This window comes from Alternaria arborescens (assembly GCF_004154835.1).
Source record: "Alternaria arborescens strain FERA 675 chromosome Unknown contig_49, whole genome shotgun sequence".
Classification (NCBI taxonomy): Eukaryota; Fungi; Ascomycota; class Dothideomycetes; order Pleosporales; family Pleosporaceae; genus Alternaria; species Alternaria arborescens.
Window position 1 is genome coordinate 21,844 of NW_021167904.1, and position 16,950 is coordinate 38,793.

General features: G+C 50.9%; 7 protein-coding genes across 7 annotated transcripts; 3 read left to right on the forward strand and 4 right to left on the reverse strand.

Annotated features, from left to right (window-relative positions):
• Positions 1–992: 992 nt before the first annotated feature.
• Positions 993–2,010, forward strand: AA0111_g11381 (hypothetical protein; the record flags this gene model as incomplete). Its single annotated transcript, XM_028645240.1, has 2 exons — positions 993–1,542; positions 1,625–2,010. 2 exons carry the CDS (start codon positions 993–995, stop codon positions 2,008–2,010), a joined length of 936 nt encoding a protein of 311 aa, XP_028501014.1.
• A 246-nt stretch (positions 2,011–2,256) lies between these two features.
• On the reverse strand, positions 2,257–4,191 carry AA0111_g11382 (hypothetical protein; the record flags this gene model as incomplete). Its single annotated transcript, XM_028645241.1, has 1 exon — positions 2,257–4,191. The coding sequence occupies one exon, from the start codon at positions 4,189–4,191 to the stop codon at positions 2,257–2,259; it is 1,935 nt and encodes a 644-aa protein (XP_028501011.1).
• Positions 4,192–4,266: 75 nt separating this feature from the next.
• Positions 4,267–5,379, reverse strand: AA0111_g11383 (hypothetical protein; the record flags this gene model as incomplete). Its single annotated transcript, XM_028645242.1, has 1 exon — positions 4,267–5,379. One exon carries the CDS (start codon positions 5,377–5,379, stop codon positions 4,267–4,269), a length of 1,113 nt encoding a protein of 370 aa, XP_028501012.1.
• A 474-nt stretch (positions 5,380–5,853) lies between these two features.
• Positions 5,854–6,927, reverse strand: AA0111_g11384 (hypothetical protein; the record flags this gene model as incomplete). Its single annotated transcript, XM_028645243.1, has 1 exon — positions 5,854–6,927. One exon carries the CDS (start codon positions 6,925–6,927, stop codon positions 5,854–5,856), a length of 1,074 nt encoding a protein of 357 aa, XP_028501016.1.
• A 1,025-nt stretch (positions 6,928–7,952) lies between these two features.
• AA0111_g11385 (hypothetical protein) lies at positions 7,953–9,419 on the forward strand (the record flags this gene model as incomplete). Its single annotated transcript, XM_028645244.1, has 2 exons — positions 7,953–8,521; positions 8,576–9,419. 2 exons carry the CDS (start codon positions 7,953–7,955, stop codon positions 9,417–9,419), a joined length of 1,413 nt encoding a protein of 470 aa, XP_028501017.1.
• A 3,904-nt stretch (positions 9,420–13,323) lies between these two features.
• Positions 13,324–15,222, forward strand: AA0111_g11386 (Tripeptidyl-peptidase sed2; the record flags this gene model as incomplete). The annotated part of the gene is made up of 2 exons (XM_028645245.1): positions 13,324–13,540; positions 13,595–15,222. The coding sequence occupies 2 exons, from the start codon at positions 13,324–13,326 to the stop codon at positions 15,220–15,222; spliced, it is 1,845 nt and encodes a 614-aa protein (XP_028501015.1).
• A 531-nt stretch (positions 15,223–15,753) lies between these two features.
• Positions 15,754–16,440, reverse strand: AA0111_g11387 (hypothetical protein; the record flags this gene model as incomplete). Its single annotated transcript, XM_028645246.1, has 1 exon — positions 15,754–16,440. One exon carries the CDS (start codon positions 16,438–16,440, stop codon positions 15,754–15,756), a length of 687 nt encoding a protein of 228 aa, XP_028500990.1.
• Positions 16,441–16,950: the final 510 nt, after the last annotated feature.

A 16,950-nucleotide genomic window follows, 5' to 3' on the forward strand; every position in this document is an offset into this window, starting at 1 on the left:
CCGATTCGCGAATTTCAACACCCCTCTTTAATCCCCAGCCTCTACCGTCTTCTCTCCCCTAACTTGAATCCAGATTTCTCAGCACCATACATGCTCTAATTGTGATTACGACGCATGCGCGTCAATTCTCTTATTCCGCACACTTGTTGCATGTTCGCAAGCGTAATAGGGTATTTCCGGCCGCTTTAAACGACGCCTTGTCATCAAGCCATTTTACCAGGGCGTCGCACAAGCTCTGGATCGTTCTTACCCTGCGGTGAGAAGTATACTCATACTCATATCCTTCTCTAGTGCTCCACGACTAATGATGTTGCTGCATTAGCTGGCTTCGCTCTCTTCGACAATGCTTTCTACCGCAATTTAACATACACGTCAAAAGTACTCGTTATTGGGATGCTGGTCGCCGAGAACTACAGCAACACCACAAGGTCACCTGCTGTCGCGACGGCTCAATCCGCAGTATGTGCAGAATGACGAAGTTGTAAAGATCGGCGTTCTTTATTTAAGAATTTAAGGCGTGCCTGGTGGGTATCGCTAAGCCGTCACAGCCAGCTTGGCGCATGTCAATGCCACACATCGCACTTTGGCAAGATCCCATCTTTCCCAACACGGCCATGGCCTTAAGTTCGTCTAAGCAAGTCAGCCTTGCGTCCAACCGGATCCGTGCGGCTACTTCCAATGATAGCCGGACATGTTGAAATCCCATGCTTAGCGTCATAGTAGGATGGATAAATCGGCACAAGCACGATACTTGGCTAGGCGTCCCATCGCGTGTCTTGTAAAACGAATGGAACGGGGCCATCGCAACTGACGTCAAGTCGGCGAGGCGATGAATGTCAACTGTACCACCGGTCTGATATGGTAGGCCTGAGGGCGTACAAAATTATTTGATGCGCGCGTTACAGGTACACAGTCAACACCATCATCGTGGTCTCCAAAGCCCTCGAACGTGACACCTCTAGCATTAAACGACTTATACAAACTCCTTCAACATGGCACCACAATCATCTCGGCTCGGAAATGTCCTCCTCGCTGCATCCCTCATAAGCACCTCCGCCGCACAAAACACCACAAATACCACAGAACCCGTTAACTGCAACCCGGGCGGCCGTACGCCTTCTTACGAGCAGCCTGTAAATGGCACAGGTACATGGAATGTCTCTGTCGGAGACGCAATCGACCTCTACGTCTCTCTCACATTCGGCGAATCCCGCAACAATCCTCGCAACAGCACCGATAACCGCGTCTTCGACCCGTGGACATACGCATACATTAGCGCCCCCGAAAACACCACAACTCAAGCATGTGTATATATGTTTGATGCACTAGACAACCACCGGCAAGGCGGCGGCCAGAATGGCTGTGACGGCGTAATATCCCAGAAATGCCAGGACTTATTGGAGAAGGAATACGCGTTTCCTGTTAACATTCTTCAACTCATCGACAGCTCAAAAAACGGCTATCAATGCCCCGGCTTGTCGCTTGACAAAGATGAAGTAGACGAAGCTTGTGGTAAAGGGTTCTGGGGAGGGATTAGCACGAGTAAGTGCAGCATTTCATTCTCTCCACCAACCTATCCACGAACACATCACATCTAGTTTGGACCTGCTAACACATCATCTAGCCCGCACAGCAAATCTCACAAACACTACTTGCAACGCCGCTCCCCCTGGCATCGACGTACCAGCTGGCTTCAGCACGCGTGGGCTCTTCGGTGTTGGCCCCACACAAGAACCCTGGGATTACGATACCAATGTTGACAACTTCACTTGGTACGACGAATACATTACGAGGCCTGTCCCGGTTCTTGTTGCTGCCGTGTCTGAAGAAGCATCTATGGGCGGCGTGACAAAGGTCGTCTGTATTGCGCCTGATCATGTGAGGGAGGGCAGTCGTGTGCCGCCTGAGTCTGTGAACAATGAGAATGCGGCGGCGGATGTGGAGTGGGGTAGGAAAGCGGGGATGGCTACGTTTGTGGCGGGGCTGGTTATGTCTTTTGTGATTGCATAGATGAATACACGAGTTTTTTTTGGTGGAAAGACGCTGCGACATGAATGAATATGATGAACAAATTCGTGAATACCTGATCTTAGTCTTGATAGGGAGTAAATGCCGGTTCCATGAGCATGAGAAATCTTCAACCGTCCATCAAAGTGTACTTCAATACATTCTTGTTAATCAATCTAGACCGAGCTCACCGAAGCCCGTCTCTCACATGTATCAAAAAGAAAGTATATTGGAGCCTCAAAAGATGGCTCATGACGTAGCTTGCGGCCATTGGTTATGCTCACAGTTCAACTCTTCAGCCTCGATATCCAGCCGTCTGGTCTTTCCCTTGCGTTCGTCGTTCGTACTGCTGCGCCGACGAACAACGCGTGGCAGGATCGGAACATTCGGCTGGCTGTATAAGCTACCAGAAATCTTGGGTACTGTAGGACGCGGAGGCGCTGGACGAGGCTCAAGATGTCCAAAGATCACAGCTCCTTCATCAGCTATAAAGGCCGGAGGTTGAGCACCCTCAAATGCTGATTCTGGGACGAGCTGCTGTAAGCGTGTGCAATCGCAAAGACTTACATTTTGGCATTCGTTGAACAACGCGGAGCTTCCCTGATGCCATCGAAGCTTACTTTTGGTAGTAAGGTATTTCCGATCCACTCGACTGCCTGCCTTATCAAATAGGGTTCGCAGCACATCCGTGGTTGTAGTCAGATAGTCTTGCCCATCTGGTACCCTTCTCCACTTGTGACATAAAACGTCGCAAGAACCATCTGCTGGTAGGATGACATCCCCAAAACCATTAGCGAATAGAACCAAGGCGTCAATCTCTTCGATAAGCTTAGACCATCCGCCGTGATCTCTACTAATGGTCGTTTTCTTGAGCTTGAAAACCCCATCCGGGTTAACTACAGATTTGAACTCAAACCCATATAACTTCTCATGCACTGAAGTTGGAATACGAATACCGGGCGCTTCGCGTTGACGACTGACGTTCTGGTCGAGAAGAAGCTCTAAAATCGACCAAGTGTTCAAGATGTCGTCCCCAAAAGTATAACCATCGTCCTCGTACAGGACTTGAGTTCGATTGTTCAACAAAACCGCTTCCGCCGACGACCCTGCTGCGACGTTTGTATCGAGATTGATCGGCTTTCCGTTCACCTGGAAAGGATTCAAGTGATGGCGATGCTGAACTATATGCAACATGACGTTAGTTGCAGGAACGAGCCATGATCTTCTCCCCTCGACGTCGTGTAGCACTATAGGACTACCTTCTGCGAGTTGGATAGTCCTTTGATATGGACCAGCTCGTTGGAAGTGACTCTTTCCATCTTTTAAGCCGAACCTAACATCCAAAGCGGCCACACCAATCTGCTGGAAGCCGAAAGATGTACCCGTGCACCTAGGACCCGAATCGGCTTCTTTGGTCTTGGTGTAATCGATGTTTTCATAATCTACGTGGCTCGAACCGAGGCAAGTAGTTGCTACCGAGCACCATCCAACGATGGTTCGTAGTGATGCAAGATCCTGCAAACTAACCTCGTCGAGCGTGGCACGCGATGCGCAGCGTGAAAGACCGTCGTGATATGATAGCGGTGTCTCTTCATCAGGACTAGAGACGGCGTGCCATTGAACACGATCGAGTTGCCGTCGAACTGGGACGAACATGTGTGAGAAACCTTTCATCACTAAGCCTCCCTCGTACTCAAAGACGTGTCGAGCGCCTGAGAGTCCAGCTAGAAGATCCAAGGATAGTTCAAGACCAATTTCCTCCGCTCTCTCTGCTATAGGAAATCCAGCCACAAGACAGGCACGATTAAACAAAGGTAACCAGCATGCCTGCTTGATATCATCAATCGGTTCATAACCAACCGTGATTTCAAAAACACCGTGCTCTCTTAGAAAGAGGTACGGGCTGGAGTAAGCCAGTTGCTCTTTGAACGGCGAGACTGTAAATGCAGAGCTCAACCAAGACAACTGCTGACCGAGTTGTATGAGCAGGTCGTAGCTCGTAGCTTCTGCAGCAAGACTGGCGTGGGAACGAACATCGTGGCTGAGGATCTCCGCCCGGACGGAGAGGCCTCGATCACTTGTTAGAGAAACCCGAACCGGCCTTTGTGCATCTGATGCTACGATAGTAGCTTGGATGGCATCAAGAAGTTCCAAGAAGAATTCACCGGTTTCGGGCCATGTCATCTTGACATAGTCCGCACAAGTCGAGGCTTGTGCGTTCAGATTGGAACAACCAGTAAGAGTTACGACTGATCCAAATCAGGATATGTCTCCGTATTGATCATTCATGAAATCCCGAATTGACCACCAGGGCACATTGATTCGTGCCTTGTAACCATCACGGTGGATATAATCCAAGTTCTTTTTTGACATCGCTGCCTCGATCATCCGCATGGCAGTGTTACCATCGCGATAAAGGCCATGTCGTACGTATTTGGTCAGGAGCCTCATCTCATCCCTCACATCCAGACGCATCATGATGTTGTCGAGTATCAAACTATCTATCGGCCCATTAAGTATATCTGAGAGATCGATGACATGATCTACTGAAGATATACCTACAGACCTTGTCTTAAGACCAAGTCGCTGGGGTGAAAAGTCTGGTGGATCGATCTGTTGCAATGAGTTCAAGAGAGAGGCGATTCTTGAGGGATATTGCGCAGATAAATATAGGGGAAGAAGATGCGCGATCTGTAACTTGTATTGTTGGACCAAGACCGCTCCAACCAGAATACGTGTCGCATAAGCTTCTTCATTGGCACTCGCTGGGTCATTGACGACCGTCGTTGATACGGACAGCAACAGAGTGGCGTAGAGCTCAAGAGTATCTTCAAGGAGTTTCACCTGGACGTATGGATGGGGTCTTTGTATGGTCGTACCACCGTGCCAAAGCACTTGGCCAGACGTTTCATACAACGCCTTGACGAACTTCTGTATGAAATCTGCAACGATGAATCGAGCTTTGATCGACATTTTCGAGCGTGAACCCTGTCTGGCATGACTGGAGGATCCTGCAGTCGTAGGAAGTCGTTCCGAAAGCGAGAATAAATCATCGAGTTCATGAGCTTCTTTTCCCGGTCTGTCTGTTTCCATAATCCCAAATCTGGATCTATACCCAGACCTTGTTTCTTCGAGAGCCTCGTTGGAAAAGAGAGTCGAGCGTTCGCCGTCCTCGTCATCTTCGTAGTCTTCATCGTCAGAGCTTTCCTCTGATGAAGGCTGGTTCATCTGTCTCTCTTGGTTGAGGTGAGGACTCTCATCATCGGAGCTATGGACGTATTCGGCTGGGTCGTGAGTTGCCCATGCCTCAGGTTGTTTCCTTGCCTGCGGCTGTCGCTGGATTTCATCATCCTCGGAAGAAGGGCTTTGCATCTTCGTATCAATGGTATGGGAAAATGTCTTTTTGTGAAAGCATCATTTCGCTCATTGAGCATGGTGATGAAGGAGTGATCACATTGATACAAGGGGCCGACTTTGTTCTTCTCTATGCGCTGTTCTGGGTGGTGGCTGAGCACGACTTGCTCACCATTAGCCGTATCGCCCATCTCGTTGATTGGCCACGGTCACCCTTCACGCGGCTACGCCTTCGCCGAAGACCAGCCTGCATACTCAGCCGTGCCAATGAGAGTTGATTAGTGATGGCCAGTTGCATGCGCCCAACCATAAGGCACATTTGGGAGGGGAAATGAGTTTGCCTTCTTTTCAGCCTTGTGACAGCCTGACTTGAGTACGATGTTCTCGATTCTAATCATTTTCTGATCTTTAGTTATGATACAATTGTTGTTCGAACCGCGGATGTTGGGGTATTTGACGGCGTTGCCTTACTCATACCCGACATCAGCAGCCTTAAGGCGAATCTAGCACATCAAAATCCATCGCGTCTTCATCCCCATAGTCACTATCCGTTACGCCTTCGCTGTCTGCAAATCCCCACACTTCCGCCAAATCATAACCCTCCTCCATCGCATTCGTGACCGCAGTATACACGTCGGCCGTGTCTTCTTCCTGCTCTACACGACCCGATACTTCAGGACTGCTCAGCCCGCGTTGAAACCGACCAATGGTTCTGTGCAACCAATCAGATTGTATCTCGGCGTTTTCAATCTTCAGCCCTGTGTTATCTTGCCAACGACTCCATTCCTCCGGCTCTTCGAAGACTTCGTCCGATAGAGCAGTGGCTCCAAACACGTTTTGTACTTCCAAAGCAATCTCCAGGTCTAGAAATCCGTCGAATTCGTGAAGATCTGCAAATAGATGCTGGAGGGCGTACTCAAGTTCGTGTAGCTGATCGACAAGGGGATCGAGTTGCTTGCCTAGCATCATACTTTGGGCCGCGAAGTCTTCTTGAGCCCAGTCGAGCTTAAACGTATACCATATCTGTATGGCTTCAGGAATACTGTGACCGTCCAGAAGGAGTTGTTCAAGGTAGTCCAAGTCTCTGCCCCAGATCTTGTTCTTGTTGAGCACTTTGTGCAGTTGGGTGAACAAGGAATCCTTAGTCGGCTGGGATGAGTTGTTCGTTTCGTTCCTGAAATCTTCCATGACGCCAGCTACGTCTTCTTCTAGCTCTTCAAGTCGCTCAAACGGTTCGTACGCGTAATCATAGCGTTTTCTCAAGGCGGTTACATTGCCCTGGGCCTTGCAAGCCTGAGCCAGAAGATGTTCGATGCGGGCGATCATGCCGTAATGGACGAGTTCGGTATCGCACAGCGGACATGATCTAACAGCGGTAAAACGTTCGAACTGAATCGCAATCCTGTACTTGAGGAAGTCTAATGAGTCTTGCTCTTCGCTCTCAAGGAAGTGCAGCCGGCATATACCGCGCTTCGCATCGCTCGGGGGTGTCTCCACTGGCAGTGGCGTATGGTCAGGAATTTTTGTGCAGCTTCCGTTCGGCCTTGAAGCGGTTGGCAAAGGCATAATGGCTGGATTATTCCTGTAGGGTTGCTACGACGTTGAGAAAACCACACAGTATCTCGGTGGCACCTCTGATGCAATATGTAAAGACCTAAAAGTAATGTGAGGCAGTCGAACAGGTATGTAGTCTTCATATCTCTATCAAGATTCTAGTATCTGTATGGAAATCCGTCTCATTGGACGTTGAATGGGGATGGACCACGGCCCACCAGAGTCCTATGGTTGAGCTCATCATCCGCACCTCGGATGCTCGTGGAGTCGCATTTGATTGGAGCAAAGATAATACCATGCAAGTCTGGAAGAAAAAACTTTCGTCTCTTCGTGATCATGTCAACTGGGTCGACCTTGGATGAAACATGATCTTCAGCTGGCTTGGTTCGCGCGTAGACGCTTTCTAGTCAACTCCATGGTGGAACTCAGTCAGAATCGCGCTTTTGGATTTCCGGTATATCGCACAACATGTCGTTCACGAGGGAACCAGAAGCGACTTGAAGCTCCCAAGCCGAAGTCGCTGATGGTTGTTGTTTTCGTACACAGCTCATTCGCCAGCCGTAAGTGTCCAGGGCCATTGCGTTCCATCAACTCCCACTGCTATGCATCGCGAACGCCGAAAGAGATCAGATACCAGCCCTGAGCGATATCGCAACGCGAAACAGTATCTTTCGTGATGTTTGACGATGTTGCGCGATGCAAGAAGCTGCTTCGCTGGCAAACCTCGACGATCCTGCCTTGTTTTTCGGCAACGCCCAGCCCCAGCCGCGTCTGGGCAGTCTCGCAGCGCGTCACCGCCCTCCGCAAAAACCTCAAGCTCTCACCTCAACTCTTCCATCCCAGCTGCACTACGCAGGAAGAACTTTCATTGCATCTCGCATCGTGCTCGCTAGCCAAATTGACCAGCAAGACAAGCCTTGCTTCCCGTCCAGCATTGCAGTGGGCCACTCACGAGCTGCCCGCCGTTCCAGGGTAGCTTCTCTATTCCCCACCAACCACAGCGCCCTTCACTCCCGGTTACCCGGAATCTCGCAACCATGTCTTCCAACCGCCACGGCCACGACAATTCGCACAACGTCTCACGCGTCTTGTACGACCATGTCAATGGGCAGAACAACCGCAATAACAACCACAATGAATCCACCCCGCTTCTCCACAACATCATCCCCTCGCACATCCACCCCGATGGCGAGTCCGGCCGCAAGGGCTTCCACCCATCCCACTTCATCAACGTAGCCTGGCGCTCCGGAAGCAATGCGGCAAAGTACACCAACCTCCTCTGGCCCTTTGTCGTTGTAGCCATTGTGCTGCACTTTGCTGCTCCGTCGATGCCCATTGCCATCTTCGCGACCAGCTACATCGCCATGGTGCCCGTAGCCAATCTCCTGGGTTTCGCAGGCCAGGAGTTTGCAAGGAAGATGCCAAAGGTCAGCGGAATCCTGATTGAGACTGCATTCGGAAGCATCGTGGAAATCATCCTATTCATCATCTTGATTGCCAAACATCATTCTAGGGATGGTTCGAGCGAGCATGGAAACCTCATTCCGGTCATCCAGGCGGCGATCCTGGGATCTATACTGACAAACTTGCTGCTTTGTCTTGGACTGTGAGTACTCCACGAAAAGTTCAAGTGTGCACGTTATACTGACTTGGATGCTAGCTGCTTCTTCGTCGGCGGCCTCCGCCAAATGAGCCAGAAATTCCACGCTTCCGTCAGCGAAGTCGGATCCGGTCTGCTCCTCGTAGCCGGTTTCGGTCTGCTCATCCCATCAGCCTACTACTCCGCGCTCAAGGGCTCCGCCGTCGCTCACGCGTCAAAGCACCACGAGTTTACGGAAAAGATCCTGCAGCACAATGTCCTCAGAATCAGTCAGGTGACTTCCATCCTCCTCATCATCGCCTTTTGCATCTTCATCTGGTACAATGCGCGCTCCCAGCACTCGCTCTTTGACGAAGTTCTCGAGGCGGATGAACACGCTGATCTGGACCACCACGAGGATCTCGCCAAGCCCAAGTTTACTTTTACAGAGTGCATGGTTGCGCTTGTCCTGTCCCTCGCTATTGTCACGCTCCTCGCCGTCTTCCTCGTCGAGCGCATCGAAGATGTTGTTGAATCTGGGGTTCCAGACCAGTTCCTCGGCCTCATCATGCTGCCGCTTGTCGAAAAGGCGGCTGAGCATCTGACTGCTATTGACGAAGCGTGGGATGGTCAGATTAACTTTGCACTCTTCCACTGCATCGGTCCGTCTATCCAGACTGCTCTCTTCAACGCTCCGCTCGTGGTTATTGTTGGCTGGATCATGGGTAAGGATATGGACCTCAACTTTGAGATCTTTATGATTGTCTTGCTGGTGCTGGCTATTGTTGTGGTGGGTAACTTCCTCAGGGACGGCGAGTCGAACTACCTTGAGGGCGCTATGCTTATCATTGTTTATGTCATTGTGGCTGTGGCTGCGTGGTACTACCCTAACCCCGATGTCGCTACTTCGAATGGTGCGGAGTAGTGGGGGGAGTGAGAGAGTGAGATGTACCGGTGGAGGTGGCGACGCCTGGTCTGGCGAATTTGCAACCAGGCCATGTCGACTTTAGTCATGTTAGCTGCCTCACTATTTAGCTCTAACGTAGTCTAGCTCTTAGATATGCTGGTTGGGACTTGACGGTTTGCAATGTCAAGCCAACGAGTAGGAGCCATATTGATCACGAATTATGTGTTCCAAGATGATAATACTAGAGCCTTCCGTACTGTGACTGCCTCGATAAGGGTCTCATGATGAGAGCCACGGAGATAGCTAGGTTCGTCTTGACCATGCCAACAAGCCTCTTATCCCAGCTAAGGCATACCTCAATAGAGCACAGATCTCAATAGCACTCTATCTAGTTTTAGAAACAGTAATTCCGAAGATACCTTGTGCATCCATGCTAAGAGTAGGGAACGCATACCAAGTATGAGGACGAGGAGTTATACAGCGCTTAGTGTAAGACAGACGTTGTAGCGATAGTAATGATTCAGCGAAGTGCATAGCGAACCAGAGTGAAGTCAACTTCAAACAATCATAAACTCATACCCGTTGTTCCCCCTGTGCTCATAGTATTGTTCAGGCATATCCATAGCACCAAACGCATCTTGTAAAGCACCAAAGTGGTTCTGTTCATCTTTCAAAAATTGGTGCTCAATTTGAAAGACACCAATTCGACGGTATTGACCTTTTTGAACCCCAGTCAACTGCAGTAGGATCCCTTGGAATGAGAAACCGCCGTATTGTGAGATCCCGAAAACAACAAAGGAATTTTGCTGCTCAACACTGTCCTCGAGTATTACTACGTCGTCAGGCTCATCAAATGACAAATCAACACATTCAATGTTGACGCCAGACCAGAGCAATCTGAGTGTGCTAGAACGTTTTTCCTTATCCCAGTGTTCAAGGTGTGTGACAGTAGCTCTGCATAAAATACCTCGAAAGCGAACATAGCCCCGGGAGCTCACTGAAACCGCACCAAACGGGTCGGATTGAGGGAAGGTCTCTATGCTAATGAGCTGTGCCAATAAGATTTTGCCGTAAGGACGTGGGCATGAAACCTCGCCATTGTACGATGCCCACGACCATGAAGGTGCAACGTAAGTCCGTGACCGACTGCCAGTGCTGGAGTGAAGCGCAGACCATGTTAGTTGCAACTCGAAGTTTTGGCTCCAATGGCCGGCGTAGTACTGCAGAGCCCTGTTGTCCTGACGATGTTCGAACATATATTTTGCGACTCCAGATAATGCTACTAGCTTATCTGTGGCTACCGACAGCTTGCCAGCGCTGTATAAGTTTACAATTTCACACCATGTGTCCAGAAACTGGAGGATGCGACCGCTGGCGCCGTTGCTCTGTGCTATAGGTACAGCTAGATATGTCTTTTTAGACAAGTGAAGGTATTCAAGCTTTCCCGCGACGTCCGTCTCGGATGCCTGACATTCGTCGCATTCCCATACGACTTTGTGTTGCAGGAAATGGACAGTACGTGGCGCAAGAAGACGCTCCTGAACGATCCACCCTCTAGTCCCAAGCGGCGCATGATCAAGCGGGTTCCCGGTTCCAGGTTTCGGCCACAACACAACAGGTTCGCGATGCCAATTTGTGGGTATATACGTAAGTGGCAAAGATAAGGGGTTCACAGATTTCCATGATCGTTGTTGGAAAAGGCCTCCTCGAGAATCTCCGGCCGCGTTCGCCCCGATGTTGAAAAATGAATTCATGTAGACAGATGTCATGCGAGTACACTCGTTGGCCCAGTCATTTTCATCGTCCTGGACAATGCAAAGAGAATCGATCCATATGTACTCTATACCAAGCGACTTGGTGAGCATGATGGCTTGCTGGAAGGTTAGTGGAAGCCCGTCGACATCGATTCCATCCAAGAATGCTTGCAACGTCCTCTTTTCGAGCTTTACTGGCATGTATTGACCCCAGCAGTGACTCAGAGTCGCATACCTGGCATCTTTTGGTATCTGAGCAGTCTGACGGAGATAGGCTTTGGGGCTCGGTTTGAAAGGCTGCACCTGCAGCAGTCGGGTAGGAGTCTGGTGAGTCCGTTCACCTCTTCTTTGCGCGCATCGTGTGTGAGTCGTTTCACATTCTCTCAGCCAGTAATGTATCGTGTTGAGAGTCTCAAAAGAATCTGTAGATGGCTCCACTCGCTTCAGGAGCCGCACTGGTAGCCGATTCATAAGTAGAGGAGTGCAACAAGAGACAATGATACATACTCAATTGATGCTCATCTGTTGAATCCTCACAATTCAATTCGCAGACAATTACTCGATTGCGTACAGGTGGTCTTGGATATGCTTCCTCGATTCGTAGGTACGGAGTATTTCCAGGGTCCGGCGGTGGCGAAGCGAAGGACCAAACAACAGCTACGAATTGGAGCTCGCCTTCGCTTGCGCGCTCCAGCTCTTTAAGGTACCGACGCTGCTGTTCCGCTGTTATACACAATAAGATCAAGATGCACATATGACAGCCATTCTCTGAAGACTCTTTCAGCTGCTGAATGTTATGAAAGACCATTGTCGCTTTGTCACTAGTCTGTTGCCTGGCGACAAAATCGAAAAATGAGCGACACATCTGGCAACAATCGCTCACAGAGCTTGGCGTCCAAGGATGTCGCCGGGCTGTAGTTATCGACTGCATCGCGCTGGGAGGACGCAGCTTATCTGCGAGTGAAGGTCAAGAGTGTCGCATGATTAGGATATCTTCAGCCCTTGAACATGCACCAGGCTGGGTGGCGAGGTTATGAGCCCCGCAGTACCGGTGGCGTCCTTGGCAGTCATGTGAGAAGTCGTATCGTTGACATACAGATAGCATGATTTTCTGTGATGGAGTGTAGGATGGAGGTTGAAATGGGCAGATCATTGGGCGGTAGTGGAAAGAGGAAGACCATAACAATTGGTGGGTATGCGATCATCGTGGCTGCCGCGATTACCTCAAGGCGACTTTATAAGGATCAAATGTAGTTGTTTTCGTCACACTCGTCCTGAGATCTTCGGAAGCAAGCATAGTGAGCAACAAGTTTTCCAATGAGGACTACCACACTATAGTATAGTCATCGAGAGTTCACATCATTCATTGTCAGGCTAGACTACCGCGCGGCACTGAATTCCATTGCCCTTCCGCCCATGGCAGAAAACAGATTAACGCGAGCACCTTGATGTCCAATTCACCAATGAAGAGCTCAAAAGTACGCTCTTGGGTCACCGAACCCAGTACACTCGTTCGAAGCCGTCAACCAGGTTGGCGGCGGGGTCGTCGCTGGTAGTTAGTCGAGTGCGGAACACGATCCACTTAATCACCTTCCCAAGACCGACTCAAGCTCTACCAAGACCAGCTTGAATGCCGTCAGTTCCACCGACTAGCGGCTTGACTTTGCTTGTTTATCGAGCGGCACGAATGTGTCCAAGTTTTGTAGCTTCCTATTCTGGCGTTAGCGCGGTTACTTCCGAGGCTATTCCGTTAGCAACACCAACTGACCTGCAATGTTGCAAGCCTTGTCCCCGGCCTCTGCGAACATCGTCATTATCGTTATCATGTCACAACGTCGCGAATTGTAGCACGTTATGTGTATGTCGCATGTCGTTTGTGAAATCCTGGTAATCTCCAGCTTGCCGCGATGTAGATTGCGCGCTCCCAGGCGATGGGAGAACAGTCGCGTTTGTTCCGACTATACGGGGATCGACATGCAAGTACTATGCACCTTATTATCAACCTTCCACATGGGGCAGCAGGCCCTGGAGTACGCCAAGGTACCAACGAGCTTCTGGGTAGTAATGACGCGACGTTAGCCGGTGCTTCGCTGAAGCTTAAATAGCTATCAAGACTGCTTGATGCGACTGGGCGCGTCTGCCATCCGATCTCAAGACCAATATTCATTATGCAGATCTTCGCGACTGTTGTGTTGGCTGCTGTCGCCGCGCATGATGCGCTGGCTTCTCCTATCCAGGCTCGAAGCCCGTATGTTGTCAAGGAGACTCATTTTGCGCCGAGGGAGTGGACCAAGCTCGAGAGGGCACATGGTAGCAAGACTATCCAGCTGCAGATTGGTCTCAAGCAGGGTCGATTTGAGGAGCTTGACCGCCATCTCCGTGAAGGTATGTTTGCTACAACTGAGCTCTGAGTGTCTTTGAGTAACTGACATGGCATAGTCTCCGACCCAGACCACAAGCGCTACGGTCAGCATCTGAGCGCGGATGAGGTTGACGAGCTTGTTGCGCCTAGCTCCGAGACTCACGACCTGGTGCACGAGTGGCTCCGCGAAAGCGGTATCGACACTGATGATGTCGGCTACAGCTCGGCCAAGGATTGGGTCATTGTCCATCTTCCCATTGAGATGGTCGAGAGCCTTCTCGACACCGAGTACCACACCTACAAGCACAAGGATGGCTCCATTGTTGCGCGTACAACTGCCTGGTCTCTGCCCCGCCACCTGCACGCTCACATCGACACCATCCAGCCTACTACATCCTTTTTCCGCGTCGCCCCCAACGAGGCGACGTTTGTCGATGAGGCAGTCGAGGTACCCGCGAGCTACCACACACCCCAGAACTCCACCATCTCTGCTGTCTGCAACGTGACATCCGTCACCCCGGAATGCTTCCAGACTCTCTACAAGACCAAATGGTACCACACCAAAGCCAGCCGTAAGAACAGCGTCGGCTTCACAAACTACCTCGGCGAGATCCCCATCCGACCCGATACCAAGATGTTCCTGGAGAAATACCGCCCAGAAGCCGTATCCCAAGCCTACGCCTTCAAGCAAATCTCCATCGACAACGGCCCCACTCAAGACGGTCCTTTGACCTATAACCAATCCACTGTTGAGGGTATCAGCCGCGAGGCCAACCTCGATGTCCAAGCCATCTCGGGCATCAGCTGGAAAACACCCATCACGTCCTTCTCCACCGGCGGCTCACCCCCTTTCACACCCGATGTCTCCACCCCCACAAACACCAACGAGCCCTACCTTGTGTGGGTGAACTGGCTGCTCTCCCAGCACTCCATCCCCCGCATCATCTCCACCTCGTACGGCGACTCGGAGCAGACCGTGCCCAAGAGCTACGCCGAGCGTGTCTGCAAGCAATTCGCCCAAGTAGGTGCCAGAGGCACAACCCTCTTCTTCTCGTCCGGCGACCACGGTATCGGCGGCACAGACACCTGCTACACAAACGACGGCCGCAACAAGTACCAATTCCAGCCCAACTTCCCCGCCTCGTGCCCCTACGTCACCACTGTCGGTGCGACCATGAACTTTGAGCCCGAGGAATCGGCTTACCGCCCGAGTCGCAACACGTCTGCTGGTTTCCGCGATCTCTACTCTAGCGGCAGTGGCTTTAGCAACTACTTCCCCCGCCCTTGGTACCAGGACAGCGTCGTGCCACAGTACGTTGACTCGCTCGGCGATACCTACGAGGGTCTCTACAACAAGACGGGCCGCGGATACCCTGATCTGGCTGCCCAAGGCCTGTACTTTGCCTACTTCTGGAACGGGACCGAAGGCACTATTTCTGGTACTTCGGCGTCTTGCCCATTGACTGCTGGTATCTTCTCCCTAGTCAACGATGCGCTGTTGGCGAGTGGCAAGCCCACTCTGGGTTTCTTGAACCCTTGGTTGTACAAGAAGGGGTACAAGGGCCTTACTGATATTACCAAGGGCTTCAGCCGTGGATGTAACGTTGAAGGTTTCCCTGTCACGGAAGGCTGGGATCCGATCACTGGGTTTGGAACACCGGATTTCCCCAAGCTGGTTAAGCTGGCTGGTGCACACGTGCACTGATTTGATGAGTTGAGATCGTTACGGCGGATCAGGGTGGACGGTGTGGCTTATTGTTAGAAAATAGGTTTCATACAATGTTATAATGATCATGATGACTTGTTACAATGTGCGCTGATAAGTATACCGTGAATACATTCCAAGTGATCGATGGCAATAACATGTAAATCAGAAGACATGAGCTTCATTGGACAATCCAAGCGATAACAGAATTTATCAGGTAGAGATCTCCAACAGCATGGGTATCCGTCATAACGACATGTTGGTCGATATTTGTTTGCATTAGTGACTCGTAATATTCTGGCCAACTTTTCCACCATCGTGATCAACCAATAGCATGTACTATAAAAGAAAAACAGCCGGGGTATCGTCGAAAAACACTCGCTTTTAGAAAAAAACCGCAAAGATCCTCGTGTACTCATGTCATGAAAAGTTGTCGTCAATGTCGGAACCCTTCGTCTTCGCCCACATACTTCTCTTTTTACCACCGATACCTTACCCAGGTAACTTGTCTTTCACGACCAACCAGTAGTACTACACTCCCCTCTCGCCCGACAAAACAACAACATCAAACTCCTCATCCAAACTCTCCTCTCCCTCAACACCACCACCACCACTCAGACACTTCATCTCATCATCACGATACCGCCCGCCCACAAAATCCCAGCCATCACCCTCGAGACGAGTCCGCAGACGTTCCAAATTACTATTTGCCGCACGGCGGAAAAAGCTCCCAGCCCACTTGTTGGGTCCCTGAGATGCTGCTGGCAGTTGGGGTGCTGTTGTCGACGATTGCGATGCCGATGGCGATAGGGTGCCCTGGCTACTCGATTCCGTCTCCGTCTCCTCGCCTTCCTCCCAGTCGTCGAGTTCGGGCAAGATCCACAGATCGGATTCTGAGCTCTGTCCCGACGCCGCCATGTTCAGGTTCAAGCACGTGCTCTGGTGGATGGACATGTTGTATTCTCTTTTGCCAGATTGCTGGGCTTGCGGAAGCCAGGTTGGAGGTGCGTTGTGGCGGTTGAGTGAGATGGTGGTTTTTCTGGCGAGATTTTGGTTGGCGCTGGTGGTGATGGGTTTTCTTTTCTTGGAAGAGTTTGGGGAAGTGGCGCGTGACTGGTGGGGTGAGATGGGGAAGTGACCATATATGGCGTTGCTAAGATCGTAGCTATAATCTTCTTCGTCATGCGCCGCGGCGCTTTGTCGCGCGTTGTTGGCCATTTTCCTTGGTGGAGGTGGGGACAGGTGTTCAGATTCTGTTCAGCTGACGGAGGTGCAGACTTGATGTTGGTGTTGGAGCTTGCCACTTTGTAGCCGAGGAACGAAGCCACAACTGAAATTTTCTCGCTGCAGACGGATCTGGAAGGTGGGTCTCTCTCCGCTAGAAACGCGCGGGGTGAAGGTGGGCGGGTGTTGTTGAGGTGGAAGTGCGGCTGCCTGTTGGCGGCGCTCTGGACGTGATCTGATGACGTTGCGAGCTGGTGACGCCCAAGGCTGTGCTAACTTGTCTTGTTTCAGTCGGAGGTCTATTTTGAGTTTGCGAAACGGAAAGTACGAGCAAGATGTTGAGTGAGAGAAAGGGCCAGAGGTGAAATGCAATGTAGAGGAAAAAAAGGAGAGAGAGAGTTGGAGAGTCAAGGTGAGCAGAAGCGACTGGCTGCGGGTGATTGAGAATGGGGTGAAAGTGAAGCTGCAGTTAGTGACTGGTTAGCAGCAGTGACTTGTTAGCAG